Genomic DNA, 15,261 nt, shown 5'->3' with positions numbered 1-15,261 from the left:
GAACATTTTTAGTTAAAAAAAATTCAACATGAAAAATGCAGCTCACATTGCCGTTTAACAACAATATTTATGTCATAAAATTATTTTTTATATTATATTCTGACTGCTTTTTTTTATTAAAAAAATTCCAAAAATACTTTTATTATGAATATCATTTTATCAGCAGTTCCTGATATAGAGGTACTGAAAGATGCAGTACATTGTTTGTTATACATTGTAAATTGAATCATATTTAAAATGCTGCTTGAGAATATTTTTTTGCCTGAAAAACTGATGTTTTTAGAAAACCTTAAGCGGTGAAAATGATTTAATTGTATTCCAAAGCCAGCTCTCATCGGTTTCCAAAAATTAAAATTAAAACAAACGACATTCTAGGCCTATCTGGTTTTTTTTTTTTATTTCAAATGATCTGACATCTGGGTGTCGATATAACGTTACTGAAAAGTTTAATAAATACGTTAGAGTCCAATTTCATTTTAAGTGATTAAATTTTTAATATTAAAAATTCATTGTTTTTAAAAAATAACTAATTCTTCGAAAAAAAATATTTCCGGACCTGAAAATGAGAAGGTGATTGAAAATACCTGGTCAAATTTTCTTAGGAACGAACCGCATTGACACCGCAATTAGGACAGACGGAAAGCAGAAAGCAGCAGCATGGCTGCCAGAGTTTTACAGAAATTTAAACCAACGTTACCAGAAAAGTTTAAAGGAGGAAAATTAGAGAAAATTGGTAGGATATTATTTTATTTTATATAGATGCAAAACTTAAAAATGAACTGAAATTCAATGCTCTATTTCAATTCAAATCAGCTTGTTACATATAACCGTTAGAGGAAATTCGGGGAGAAGGTTAATAGATGTTGCACGATAGTAATTAATTTCTTATCTGTATAGTTTTTAGTTAATGTTTTATTTCAATTTTTACCTTGCCGTGAATGTTATCATGATTCGTGAGCAAGACCCCCTGAAGCTCTACAAACTGAGCTATCTGGCGCCAGTAATGAGTTTTCAAACCGGTCTGACCATAACATTGCTCCCCATGAAATGATCTTTGTCCTTAAAGTTAACCCCAGGCTCTTTCCCCTGATATAAGTTAACCTGTTCAAGGTTTTGACAAGGCACCACATGATGGGAGAAGTAGTGACGGACAGACTGGGATTCAATCTTGGCTCTCTGAATCTCTAGTCGGGTGCTCTACCAACTGAGCTATCTGCCAGTATCTGGTGCTGGTATTTGAGAACCTGTCTGATCATCAGATTAATATCTTTGTCGTGAAAATATCATGCCAATACAAATTTATGACATTAATAAGCTAATGGATTGATTTGTATTTTTATACAGAGGGGAATAATGAATTTTTTGTGTGATTTTCAGGTAGCTTTATTTATAGCATCATCAATGACTACAAAGTAGTTGCCCAGGAGACCATTCAAGACTGTAAAGACCGCCCAGTGAAAGCATCCCTCTATATATCCCTACTGTCATTTGTTGGAGTTCTCTACAAAACAAATCCGACAGAGAGAGATTTCCGGCAAGAGTTAATAGAAGATGGTCAAGAAATGTTGTTAATTGGTGAACCAATCCGTAATGTAAACACTGACAAATACCTCTGTAGACTTTTGGAAGCCCAGCGAGATGGGCGGTTAAAATACCAAAGTCTCTTATTATTCTCTATCATTTATTTTGACAATCTGTCAAAAGAATCAGACTTGTATGAAGCTAGGTGTAAACTTATTAAGCCGCACTGGATGGATTTTCACAAGAATATTGTAGAGGTTGGAATATTGGGTCGGTTCCTGAATTTACGGAAGGCTATGTTAGACTATGATGTGAATCCAGAGGAATGGGATGCTCAGGGAATGCCTGTAAATCCACTGAAGCTAACATCATTGATATGATAATGTTATTCTCATTTGTGATCAATTTCTGTGCATTCATTTCTAAGGGCTGTCTTAGGAAATTTGTATCTAAATAATAAAACTTGTTTTTTAAAGTCTGCTGTTTCTTAAGATTTTTGCAGCTGAATAAGTTTAAATGATAATTTATTACTTATCTGTATTTAATATTATGCAGGTTAACTTCATCATAGAAATGTGAATATTGAAATTCTATGATTTATCGAAAGTGCTTTAGATTGAAGCTTAGTACATATATATTTATAAATGTTGTAAGTTTTATTGTTTTTCTACTATCATTCATTTAAAACAATCATGATGTTAGTATTGACAACATGGTACACAAAATGACAATACAGTAAAACACAGTTATAGCAAACACGCTTATAATGAATTGACGCTTACAGTGAAGTGATTTTCATTCCCCGTTACTATATTACATGTTGTAAACTTGACGGATATAACGAATTAAATTATCAACAATATTTATTACAATGTGATAATATATCAATCCTTTAAGTACAAAATTGTACTTCTCAGGTAGCTAAATCATTGTATTGACTTCAATAACAGCAATAATTGCAATAATACGTTCACTTGGGTGTGAAAAGTATGTCAATTTTTTTCTTTTCTTTATATACTGTAAACATACTACATTAGGCTGTGGATTCTATTTAGTGCTTTTGGCGGAATGCGACTTCCGCTAAATCAAGTACATCGCTAAATGCCATGCATGTAATGTATAAGAATAGTCACATTAAAGGATACGCTAATTCAAATCTACGCCAACTTGTTCAAAAACTAATTTCCGCAAAATATCGTACACGCCAAATATAATACGTTTACAGTATTTCATTGATAACCAACATTTTCAATGAATCGTTTAAAAGTAACCCCTTGATTGATTTTGAAAAGTCTGGGATTGAAATTTTTTTGATATTCATAATCCAAAGCAAGGTTTTTTGGCTATTACATAGGATTATTCTATTGCAAAAGATAATGATATATAGTAGAACTCTTAAAAGATATCCTTTTATTATGTAATAGGAAAGAAGGAATATTAAAAAAATATGGCTGGACCGGGAATCGAACCAGGGACCCCTGCAACTCTAGTCAGGAGCTCTACCACTGAGCTACCCAGGCTGATATCCACGATCCATATAGCCCCAACTACTACTGTTATGTTTGAAATACACATGTATCAAATTTTACAAATGAGTCATTAAAAAACTGTTTCGATGCATGTCAAAAAGTGCAAATTAAATCAATTTTAATCAAAATACATTTCTTTAAAATCTGACAAAAAGCAACAGAATCCTTATTGAAATATGTCTTGTTTTCAATGAAATAAACAGGGGCAAAAAAACCCAACATTGACATACTTTTGACAAGCGAGTGTAGTTATAGACTTTGGTAAGATGATATATCGTAAATATCGAGTCATCGACAACAAAAAATACCCTTTGATGTGAAAATATGGTTGTTTACAATGCTAATTTTAGATGACAATATAAACAATAATATGGTTTTTAAGAGTCATTGCTCTTAAACATAGAAACATTTTAACAGGAGCTTGGACTTTAGGTAGTTGTGTCAAACAGCAATGTGACATAGGCCTGTCTATTTCATTGCTGGCCACTCAGCCATGGCTCTTTGAAATCAACAAGATCTGTCTGGCTTTTGAGCTGAGACAACGCAATCGGTGCATATTTCGCTTCATTTTTAACTTGTTTTGATGCAAGAAATAGATAGCTACGTCTAACCGAAAGTCCAAGGTCTTGTTAAAATGGTTCTAATTAACTCATTTATGAATGTATGTATTGGTCGATCAACAGACCAAAAAGAAAAGGCAAGCAGGTACCAGTACTATATTTTTGCTTTTATTGCATTATTTGCAAGGACGGTAACTGAATTTTCATGTATTTTAAACTTTGAAGATTGAGTTTTTTCCCCTTTTCATTAGTGTAAAAAAAATCAAAAAAAAAATCAATGCAGTAGCATTTCACCTAGTGTCTAAAAACCAATGCATTTAATTTTTTTGGCCTGACAAGGGACTGTGGTTTTAGTTTTAAAAACCCTGCCTTATATAACGTTATATGTAGAAGGATTAGGTGCATCTAGAATTAACTTTAAACCAACGCTAACTTGTTGAAATATAAATTTCTGTCAAATATTGTACACATTTGCAGTAATCAAAATAAAACATGCTCATTTCAGATTTATTGCTGGAAAATTTTATTCAGGAATGTAAATCATAAACAACAACTGAGATTCATATTTTAGTCAAATAAGACGATCATACACATAAGCTTAACATATAAAGAAACAGCCAATGCCCATGCCTTTACCTTGCTGCCAAAAAAATCACCAGTCATATTTACAAATAAGTAAATCAGCAATTTACAGCCTTAAATTAAATATATCATACATTTTGAGCAATAATATGGGTTCACAACCAATGTTTTTATACAATTATATTAATGTTGGTCATGCATTAATGAGCACTTCACTGAATCCAAAAGCAGTGAAAAGGGGTTATTATCATTTTGATTTTTGAATGTAAAAATACAAATCATTTTTGCAAATGAAGAAATGAACACATTTCACATGCAAGGAATTTTTTATGTGTCCTGCAAATTTTACTTTAATTTGTGCCACTTATACTTTTATGAAAACGAAAGTTTTATATAGCAAATAATATCTGCATATTCTATTTTTTGAGAATTATGAAATTCTTGAACTATTTAAATATGAAATATTCACAAAAAAGCCCAAAATGGAAGTTTGGAAAATTACCAGATACTGTTTACATTAGTAGAATAAAATAGATCAATTGATACTGTTAAAGGGATGTAACTGCAAACTTGTGCATGTATATTAAACTAGACACAAAAATATGGAACATATATTTTAAGCACAGTATACACAGCAGATTACACTTCAAATACAAACATCTCAAAAAATGAGAGGTAAATTAGGCCCGTTGAACTTTATTATGCAATACTAATCTCCATTTTATTTTTTACTGAAAAAAAGAAAAGAATCTTCTCCTGTCCTACTCTACAGGTCATTAAAATGATTTACAGGGATTTTTTTCTTTCTCAAATGCCTTAACCAAAAAAATCTTTATTATATAAAGTCATTTATGATTTGATAAATTTTGCTGAAAATGATAAAATATAAAAAAAATCCAAAAAGAAAGGATATCGTAAAATGCGTTTAAATGTAAATTGGTGTAATGAATAACCATATCGAGGTATTCAGAATCAGTAAATAGTTTATGAGGTATTTAGGTGTGGTACCCTTATTCCAAGCAGCATGATTACAAGGTTAAAAACATTCTTATTTTACAAAAAGCAGCATACACAGTTAACCATTCAATGCATTAATGTCATTTTGAGTCAATTAACATACATGTTCGTTTTTTCCCCAGGGAAGTTATAAAATGTAAATTCATTAATATAAAAATTTACATTTACAGTAAATGAAAAGAAAAAAAAAAAAAAACCAGTAGAAAGAACACTGTTAAAGCCTTTCAGCAGTCTCAGTGAAGTTTGTCGACTCGAGACTGAGAGCAACGTCAGAATTTTTCAGTCTAGAAGAATCTCGCTGTGATATAGTTTATCTACAATTTAAGTTTACTTGCAATGCAATATGGTAGAGATAAATAGATAACATAGCAATAGAATTATATTCTATTCTAGAAGACCATAAGATTTTAAACACTTAATTTCATTCTACAACATTTAAAAATATGTACAATTTTTCCACATAGCATCCTAGTAGCTTTAAGCTTGAACTTTTTACAAATGTAAACATAATATTGACAAATACAGAGAATTAATTTGACTCAAGTATCTAATGAAAAAAGTAAATAGCAATGGTGATACAAAAGACATACCTACATGTAAAATTCTGGAAAATTAAAAACACATGACTGACAATGTACATTGTATTTGTATCCAAATCTTACAAAAGGTGAACTGCATCATAACTTGTTTTGCAGAGCATTTTTTTAGTTAGACAAGCTGCATTAAATGCATTACTTTGAGACTTAGCTGACTAGCAAACAGACAACAACAGCTCTGTATATTTTGTAGCACTTAGTGCCTCTCTGATTCAAGATACCCGGTTTTGTCTGACAAGTTAAAACTGTTAAATTTCTGAAGGGTTTTTTCCCTTCAAAGCACTGAAAAATCATAATATCAGCATCAACTTCTACAAAAAATGTTAAATAATATCATGTTCATGTCAAATATCAGCCAATATAAGGAGAGGCAGTACTGTGCTTGTTGGATTGTCTAGCTGTGTGTGGTACACCAATCAGTCCCGGACAATGGATCAGAGCTCAGTCACTTCACCATCATTGTCCAGTAGAGACAGGGAGCCATAGAAATGTGGAGGGACATTGACCACCTCGCTCACCGGTCTGGTCCCCGATAGGACGTTCAACTGGTTCCCTGCCCCCTCAGGATTTCTGCTGAGTCTCTCACTAGCACTGGTCGTTATATAATCAGTCAGTGGTACTGTGCCCGATTGTATGTTAAACTGATTGTGGTCCACGTAGCCATTCCCTCCCGACCTGGGGAAGCTCATGTTCAGATCGTTTGTCAAATATGGGTCAACTGGGTAAGTTGGGTTAGCTTTACAGTAAGACGTGATAGCTGGGTAGAGCTGATTGCTATCAAGGTCCGAGTCATTGATATTACATTTGTTATCAACACTGTTAATGTGATATCTTTCATCCCCAATGGAAGAATTATGCAAATTGAATGTGTTAGCATTTTCAGAACAGCTGTCTGGTGTTTTACGTCTGTCCAATGTCAACCTGATGTTAAAGTTTTCCTTCATGTCTCGGTTTGAACCAGTATTTGTCATGTACTCCTTCCTGCCTACTGGTGAACCCGACAAGTCATTCTTCAAGTAAAGGGAATCACATGTATTGGTCCCATTTTCAGAAATCACTTTTCCATTGCGTGTGCAGAAATCTTTTACAGAGTACGCTTTGCCCGTCACGTCCACACAGTCATACGGTGAACAGGAAGCCAGAGCTGCTGTATCAATCGTCCTGTTCTTGAACACTTGACTCACATTTTCATGAGGCATGTATTTCACATTTGGGACAAACTTGCCTCCATTGTACGAGTACATGGCTATATGGGATGGGTGAAGTCTACACAGCAGAGTTTCAGCACTGTTCATAACTCCATTTCTCATCGAGTCAGCAAGACAAGCATTGTTGTTTAATAACCTGGCTTTATCATCAAATATGTTTGTCTGCAAAGAACAAAATTAATTTTCATTATTAAAAAAAAAAACAATTTTAAGGGTCACATCATTTATTCAGTTATTTCTGCAATAATCTAAATTTCCAGGTTTTTTTTTTTTTCATGATCACTTTTACATCTCAAAAAATATGAATCGCTGAAATCATGTCCAGTTTCATTTTTGAAAATGATATACATGTACTATTATGCAAACGGAAAGGGTTACACATTTACCCCTTTTTCACAAATTATGTGACACAAAAAAAAACGACATACAGTAATTTATTGAAAATTTTTTAACTTTCAGGGAATATTTATTTCTTCTATAGGATACCCATAACTGAATTTTTAATAGCTTAAAGTATTCATATAGTTAAAAAAAAGTAAGGATTGTCATAAGCATTTTATGTTGCAAAATTGAAAAGCTAAGTACACATCAGTGAAACAGGCAATAACAATATAAAACAAATTGAATATAGATCACACATGTTAGATGGAGAAAATCACCTGCTGCACTGTTTGTTTTATTCTTTTGCAATAATAAAAAGCTTAGTGCAAATAAGTAAAAAGAGCAATAAAGAGGTGAAGAAAATGTATGTTAGTCATGTCACAGAAAGCATTAAATTGACTAAAATTAATCACCTATTAAATGCTTTTTTTATGCTTCAATGAAGCAGTTCACTCCAAGCTTTTTAAAACAGCTTTGGGATTAACAACAGTTGGGTTTAGAGTATCTTAATGTTTTTCAGGTACAGCTGTTCCTACCAATTTGCCAGTAATGATCTTACTTATCTCCATAATACCTTAAATGTAACACATATATATTAGCTAAAGTGCAAATATTGCCTCAGATTAAAAAAGAAACATAGGTAATCACAGATTACAAAGCTCACCGAGACGAGACATCACCCTTATGAGACTTCACCTTTATGAGACCACCTTTATCATATTAAATGAAAATCATACTTTATGATCTTAGATATTCATGGATTCTGTTTTGACACAATATCGTATATCATCTGTTAAAAAATTGTATGATAATCATATGTTCATGTTAATCAATACAATAATATAAAATTAAATATTGCATCCTATCATATTTACAACATATATCATATAATACAATAACATACCATAATAAACAATGATGAGATATGATATTGTAACGTATGATATGACATTGTATTTTGTTATACTTTCATGTTAAATACTGAAATCTGATTGGTTAAGACGCAGTTAATAATATTTACTATTACCCTCAGCGTTAGCAACGCACTTGGCAACGGGTAACATTAAAAAATGTAACATGCGCGAAAATTATGCGCGTACGGTTCACTGTAGAATTCACGTTATTCCTATATAAAAGCAGTAAAATTTTCTTAAAAATTTTAAAAAAGACATTCAGTATAACAAAATAAATAGTGCCTGTTTGGGAGGATAACAGTTGAAATTGACACCCCTCGAAAACCATTGTCAACCTCCGCTTCGCGTCGGTTGACAATGGTTTTCTCGGGGTGTCAATTTCAACTGTTGCCCTCCCAAAAAGGCACTATTTATATAGTGTTATACGTTATTGTATTTGATCACATAATACAAAATCATAATATATAAAACAATATAGTATTATATAACAATACAATATTACATAACACATCATAACATTGAAACATATGATATCATTGTATAAAATAGTATGATATTGTATGATACTGTATCATTTTTTATACATAATATGATATTGTATCATATAATACATTATAATTTGATACAACATTGTATCATATCAAATGATACAATATTATATGATAAAGTAAAATATTATATAATACAATATTATATTAAACAAATTGTATCATATGATACAATAATATATTTTACACTATCATACAATACAATTTCATGTGATAAAATATCATATTATAAACCAATATAATATTATACATTGTTATACTTTCATGTTAAATACTGAAATCTGATTGGTTAAGACCCAGTTAATAATATTTACTATTACCCTCAGCGTTAGCAACGCACTTGGCAACGGGTAATATTAAAAAATGTTACATGCGCGAAAATTATGCGCGTACGGTTCGCTGTAGAATTCACGTTACTCCTATATAAAAGCAGTAAAATTTTCTTAAAAATTTTAAAAAAGACATTCAGTATAACAAAATAAATAGTGCCTGTTTGGGAGGATAACAGTTGAAATTGACACCCCTCGAAAACCATTGTCAACCTCCGCTTCGCGTCGGTTGACAATGGTTTTCTCGGGGTGTCCATTTCAACTGTTACCCTCCCAAACAGGCACTATTTATATAATATCATATCATACGATATTATATAAATAGTGCCTGTTTGGGAGGGTAACAGTTGAAATGGACACCCCGAGAAAACCATTGTCAACCGACGCGAAGCGGAGGTTGACAATGGTTTTCGAGGGGTGTCAATTTCAACTGTTATCCTCCCAAACAGGCACTATTTATTTTGTTATACTGAATGTCTTTTTTAAAATTTTTAAGAAAATTTTACTGCTTTTATATAGGAGTAACGTGAATTCTACAGCGAACCGTACGCGCATAATTTTCGCGCATGTAACATTTTTTAATATTACCCGTTGCCAAGTGCGTTGCTAACGCTGAGGGTAATAGTAAATATTATTAACTGGGTCTTAACCAATCAGATTTCAGTATTTAACATGAAAGTATAACAATATATAATATTACAGTATCATATTATACAATTTCATGTGATATAATTCTATTTATTACAGAAACTAATATCATATTATACAATATCGTATGATACAATATTATAGAATATACAATATTGTATCATAGGATACAATATTATATTTTGCAATATCTTATGTAATAGTATCATGTGAAAAAATAATAAATTAATAATACAATATAATATTATACAATATTGTATCATAATATACAATACTATACATAACGATATCATGATACAATATCATAACATAAAATATCAAAAAAATTGATACAATATCATATCGTATCATATAACTTTTTATAATATTACATATGATATTATATTGTATTATATTAAACAATATTGTTTCATCCCATACTATATAAATAGTGCCTGTTTGGGAGGGTAACAGTTGAAATTGACACCCCGAGAAAACCATTGTCAACCGACGCGAAGCGGAGGTTGACAATGGTTTTCGAGGGGTGTCAATTTCAACTGTTATCCTCCCAAACAGGCACTATTTATTTTGTTATACTGAATGTCTTAATTTTAAGAAAATTTTACTGCTTTTATATAGGAGTAACGTGAATTCTACAGCGAACCGTACGCGCATAATTTTCACGCATGTAACATTTTTTAATGTTACCTGTAGCTAAGTGCGTTGCTAATGCTGAGGGCAATAGAAAATATTATTAACTGCGTCTTAACCAATCAGATTTCAGTATTTAACATGAAAGTATAACAAAATACTATATCATAGGAATCATGTTATATCATTTATCAAAAAACACATCTATCTATCGAGCAAGTTTGAGTGAGGTGGGAGATTTCTTTAGCATCCTTGATCATTGAGATCAGGCTCTGCATCTGAAGCAACCTCTGCGTTTCATTTACAATATAGTTAAATCAACTATGCAAGCTATCACCTATAAAACGTGACCTGTTCCAAAAAAACTAAACCTCATCTAGCATCCAAAACCTATGGCTCAGATTCAGCATTCAAGCCTGTCAGGTGCATCAGTATACATAAGACGCATCTCCATGCAAGTTTGGTGAAGTTCAGACCAGTAATAACTAAGATATCATCATCAGAGGGCAGTAGCAATCAAAACCTTAACCTGCTCCAGCATCCGCAACCTTTGGCTCAGATTCAACATCCATGCCTGTCAGGTGCATCTGTATCATAAGACACACCATCTATTCAAGTTTGGTGAAGCTAGGACCTGTAATAACTAAGATATATTTTTTAGCATCCTTGATAATGGAGATCAAGCTCTGCATCTGAAGCTTCCTCTGTGATTCATTCATATTACAGTTTAATCAACTATGCAAGTTTGAAATAGTACTATTATCTATTAAACATGTGACCTGTTCCAAAAAACTTAACCATATCCAGCATCTGAAACCTATGGCTCAGAGTCAGCATTCAAGCCTGTCAGGTGCATCAGTTTCATAAGACGCACCATCCATGGAAGTCCGGTGAAGTTAGGACAAGTAATAACTAAGATATAATCATCAGAGGGCACCTGCAACAAACACTTTAACCAGCTCTAAAAACCTTAACCTCCTTCAGCATCCGAAACCTATGGCTCAGATTCAGCATTCAAGCCTGTCTGGTGCATCAGTATCATAAGACACACCATCCATGGAAGTCTGGTGAAGTTAGAACAAGTAGTAAGTAAGATATAATCATCAGAGGGCACCTGCAGCAAACACTTTAACCAGCTCTAAAAACCTTAACCTCCTTCAGCATCTGTAGCCTATAGCTCAGATTCAGCACCCAAGCCTGTCTGGTGCATCAGTATCATAAGACACACCATCAATGCAAGTTTGGTGAAGTATGGACCAGCAGTAACTTAGATATTGCTATCAAAGGGCACCTGCAACAAAAACTTTAACCTGCCCCAAAAACCTTAATCTCCTCCAGCATCCGAAACCTATAGCTCAGATTCAGCACTCAAGCATGTCTGGTGCATCAGTATCATAAGACACACCATCCATGCAAGTTTGGTGAAGTACGGACCAGCAGTAACTTAGATATTGCTATCAAAGGGCACCTGCAACAAAAACTTTAACCTGGTCCAACAACCTTAACCTCCTCCAGCATCTGAAACCTATAGCTCAGATTCAGCACCCAAGCCTGTCTGGTGCATCAGTATCATAAGACACACCATCAATGCAAGTTTGGTGAAGTATGGACCAGCAGTAACTTAGATATTGCTATCAAAGGGCACCTGCAACAAAAACTTTAACCTGCCCCAAAAACCTTAACCTCCTCCAGCATCCGAAACCTATAGCTCAGATTCAGCACTCAAGCATGTCTGGTGCATCAGTATCATAAGACACACCATCCATGCAAGTTTGGTGAAGTACGGACCAGCAGTAACTTAGATATTGCTATCAAAGGGCACCTGCAACAAAAACTTTAACCTGGTCCAACAACCTTAACCTCCTCCAGCATCTGAAATTTAGGACTCAGATTCAGCATCCAAGTCTTAAAAGTCCATAAGTAGGTCCAGATGCATCATCCATGCAAGTTTGGTGAAGATAGGAAAAGTAATAGCTTAGATACAGGACCTGCAACAAAAACTTTAACCAGGTCCGGACGCCGATGCCGACGCCGACACCGACGCCGACGCCGACGCCGAGGGTATAGCATAAGCTCCCCCTGACTTCGTCTCGGTGAGCTAAAAAAACCAAAGTTCAAATATTCGCCAGATTAAAAAAGAAAAAAAAAAAGGATCATGAAGTTATAACAAATCCCTTAATACTCAGATGATAATATTCATGTACTAAATGACTTTTAATGTTACAATGTAGTGGAATTTTACAATGAATTTTACTCTTTCCAAATGATGTCATTATAGGAATAAAATCAGCAGCTGATGAATTATATAATTTGAACTGGCCAGTAGAGAAACCATTGAATTCTTTCCTTAAATTCCATTTTCTATCACCTAGCTAGCTATTACAGAAATTCAGACTAACTATCCTAAAAAACATAAATTTTACAAAATCTAAATATCTCAATATGACAATTGTTTACCTATAAACATAGTTGTATGAATCAGTTTTCAATCATTGGGATAAAAGTTATAAAATATTTTTATTGATCTCATCAATCAAAAAGTATACCAATTTTTAAAAATAAATATTTTACTCTCAAATGCAACAAAAAAACAGATTATGATATAAATACATGTAATAGTATTTTACATGAATCAAAAATAATTTTTCATCATATTATTTAAGGTTTATGATTTTTCCCTCTTTGCTTGTTTTTTAAGGAAATACCGGTACTGTCTAGTTTTTTGAGTTTATGCAGATGTTGTTCAATTGACATAACCCATATGTGGTGATTTGTGTACATGCAAAACTTGATTAAGCATAATATTACCATGTGTTACAATCAATTAACCTAAATAAGATCGAGGCTCATGGGCTTTAATGGTCACCCTGAAGATTACAAGCTAATTGACATGTATAATTATACATTTAGACAATAGCGAACTGTTTGATTTTGATTGGATAGAGTGTAGCATTATATATCTATAATTATGTACATATGTTTCAACAGCTTATAATTCATTTGAATTTAGCCAATAAACAATACAGAAATACAGACATTTGGCAAATAAACTACAAAATGCCTGCACCAGAGTAACTGCATGCTTACACCTTTGGTATTTCAACACATTGGAGGTGATGTCCCTAAGCTATAGGCTAATTGAATTTTTACTGATAAGTAATTAGAGTAAAATTAAATAAAAACCTACTTTCATTTTTGATAAACCAGCCCAAAAAAGCAAAAATGAGAGTAAGGTAGGTGGACCCTCTTTGGCGGATCCAAGTCAGCAGGAGTTAGCATCAAAATATATACTTGCAATAAAATAATATTGAATGATTACGTTAAGAGTCAATGCATTTACAGGGAACCTACTTAGAGTACACATGCATAGAATTTGAAGTTAAGATTTGACAATTAAATGTTGAATAAATAAAATGAGGCAATTCGTTTACTGAATGTGCGATTTTAGTTTTGATGGATAGAACTTGCGAAGCACGATCTTTGGTAAGAGAATGGAATACAAATTTCCAGAACGGGGTAACCAAGAATGCGGCTTGACTAATTAATGTCATGACAAAAAGTGTAGGTTCATCATGCATCACTGGCAGATATCTTAGTTGGATATCTTTAGTTAATACTCAATAAACAAGATATGTTTGTAAAACACTAATACCCCCCTCCTTTTCAAACATCTGCAAAGAAAATGAAAGGAAACTGCATATAATTTAATAATTTTCTATGTCCAAGGGGCATAACTCTGTATAAATGTATAAAATTGCTCGGGTAGAGAGACAGTCTGATCATTATAACCCTGAATTATATTGTATATTGGAGAACATATCCAATATATCTTATACATACGCACCTTTACATCTGAATCCAAAGTATTGGCTTTGTTTTTGTTCAGCAGCGGCACTGTAGCAGCACCCTCTCCTGGCGATGAGGGGTGGGAATCCAGATCATTGATCTTGGCGTATATACTGTCATCATCATCATCTTCTTCATCATACTTCGTTTTTGACTTTTGAGTTGATGGGGGTTTCGGCGGTATGACTGGCACTGGTAAGTCAAGCTGTAAAAATATCACACCATTATTACTAATATTCAAATTACTTGCATGGACATAGAGCTTCAAAGGTGTTTTAGAACATAGAAATTATAATTTAATTGACCGAAGTTTATGTCAAAGTTATTAAATAAAAAAAAATTAAGGCAAATGTTGATATCTAAAAAGAAGTCACCCATGCTAACCTTCATATAGGGTTTTAGAAGCAATAAATGTATAATCAAAGCAATAAATCGGTCATATCTTGGTAGACACTAATATGCCAACTGTGCATATAAAGTCATTCTAGTCCAGCAAATGAATTTAAATACCATGTAATCCAGTGTGTAACAAAAGGCTGCTGACATAGTTGCAAAGCTACGAGGCAGATGTTGTGCTAGGGAATACTTCCCTTCAGAATAGAAATACTATGGGAAATGTTCAAAAGATAGACTGAGATGTCAATTCTAAATTCTGTTTTTTTTCTTGAGTTTAGAAATGAAATGAATTTTTGGATTTCTTTTGGAAAAATATTAATACTTGACAATGTAAGTAAATCAAACCAAGTCTCTTTGTGTTACTTTTGCAGATGCATATTGCCTAATACTGCATTCTGGGAAATGTTCGCCCCCATTTTATTTCTGTCATACTGTAGATTCCTTATTTTACGTGAGTACCGGTACTTAATTTCGCGATTCAACCGGTTTGCAACAAATCGCAAGAATATAAAATCACGAACGCCTAATTGTTAGCATAGTTTCATTTGATTCTTAT

General features: G+C 32.9%; 2 protein-coding genes across 15 annotated transcripts in view; one reads left to right on the top strand and one right to left on the bottom strand.

Annotated features, from left to right (window-relative positions):
• Nucleotides 1-602: 602 nt before the first annotated feature.
• Nucleotides 603-1,996, top strand: LOC128166679 (mitochondrial import inner membrane translocase subunit Tim29-like). Its single transcript, XM_052831982.1, has 2 exons — nucleotides 603-733; nucleotides 1,378-1,996. The coding sequence occupies exons 1-2, from the start codon at nucleotides 658-660 to the stop codon at nucleotides 1,899-1,901; spliced, it is 600 nt and encodes a 199-aa protein (XP_052687942.1). The 5' UTR covers nucleotides 603-657; the 3' UTR covers nucleotides 1,902-1,996.
• Nucleotides 1,997-3,959: 1,963 nt separating this feature from the next.
• The window catches only part of LOC128167891 (uncharacterized), a 93,351-nt gene continuing 82,049 nt past the window's right edge, over nucleotides 3,960-15,261 (bottom strand). For 11 of the 14 annotated variants that reach the window (XM_052833863.1, XM_052833871.1, XM_052833862.1 and 8 more), the window contains 2 exons: nucleotides 14,308-14,514; nucleotides 3,961-7,175 (listed from right to left, as the gene is read on the bottom strand). In XM_052833863.1, the coding sequence (XP_052689823.1) occupies nucleotides 6,240-7,175; nucleotides 14,308-14,514 (1,143 nt within the window). In that variant the 3' untranslated portion in view covers nucleotides 3,961-6,239. Of the gene's footprint in view, nucleotides 7,176-14,307; nucleotides 14,515-15,261 lie in introns of all 14 variants that reach the window. The other 3 variants (XM_052833873.1, XM_052833874.1, XM_052833875.1) reach the window with 3 other exon arrangements.

This window comes from Crassostrea angulata, chromosome 10 (assembly GCF_025612915.1).
Source record: "Crassostrea angulata isolate pt1a10 chromosome 10, ASM2561291v2, whole genome shotgun sequence".
Classification (NCBI taxonomy): domain Eukaryota; kingdom Metazoa; phylum Mollusca; class Bivalvia; order Ostreida; family Ostreidae; genus Magallana; species Magallana angulata.
This window is presented reverse-complemented; position numbering and strand designations above follow the sequence as displayed.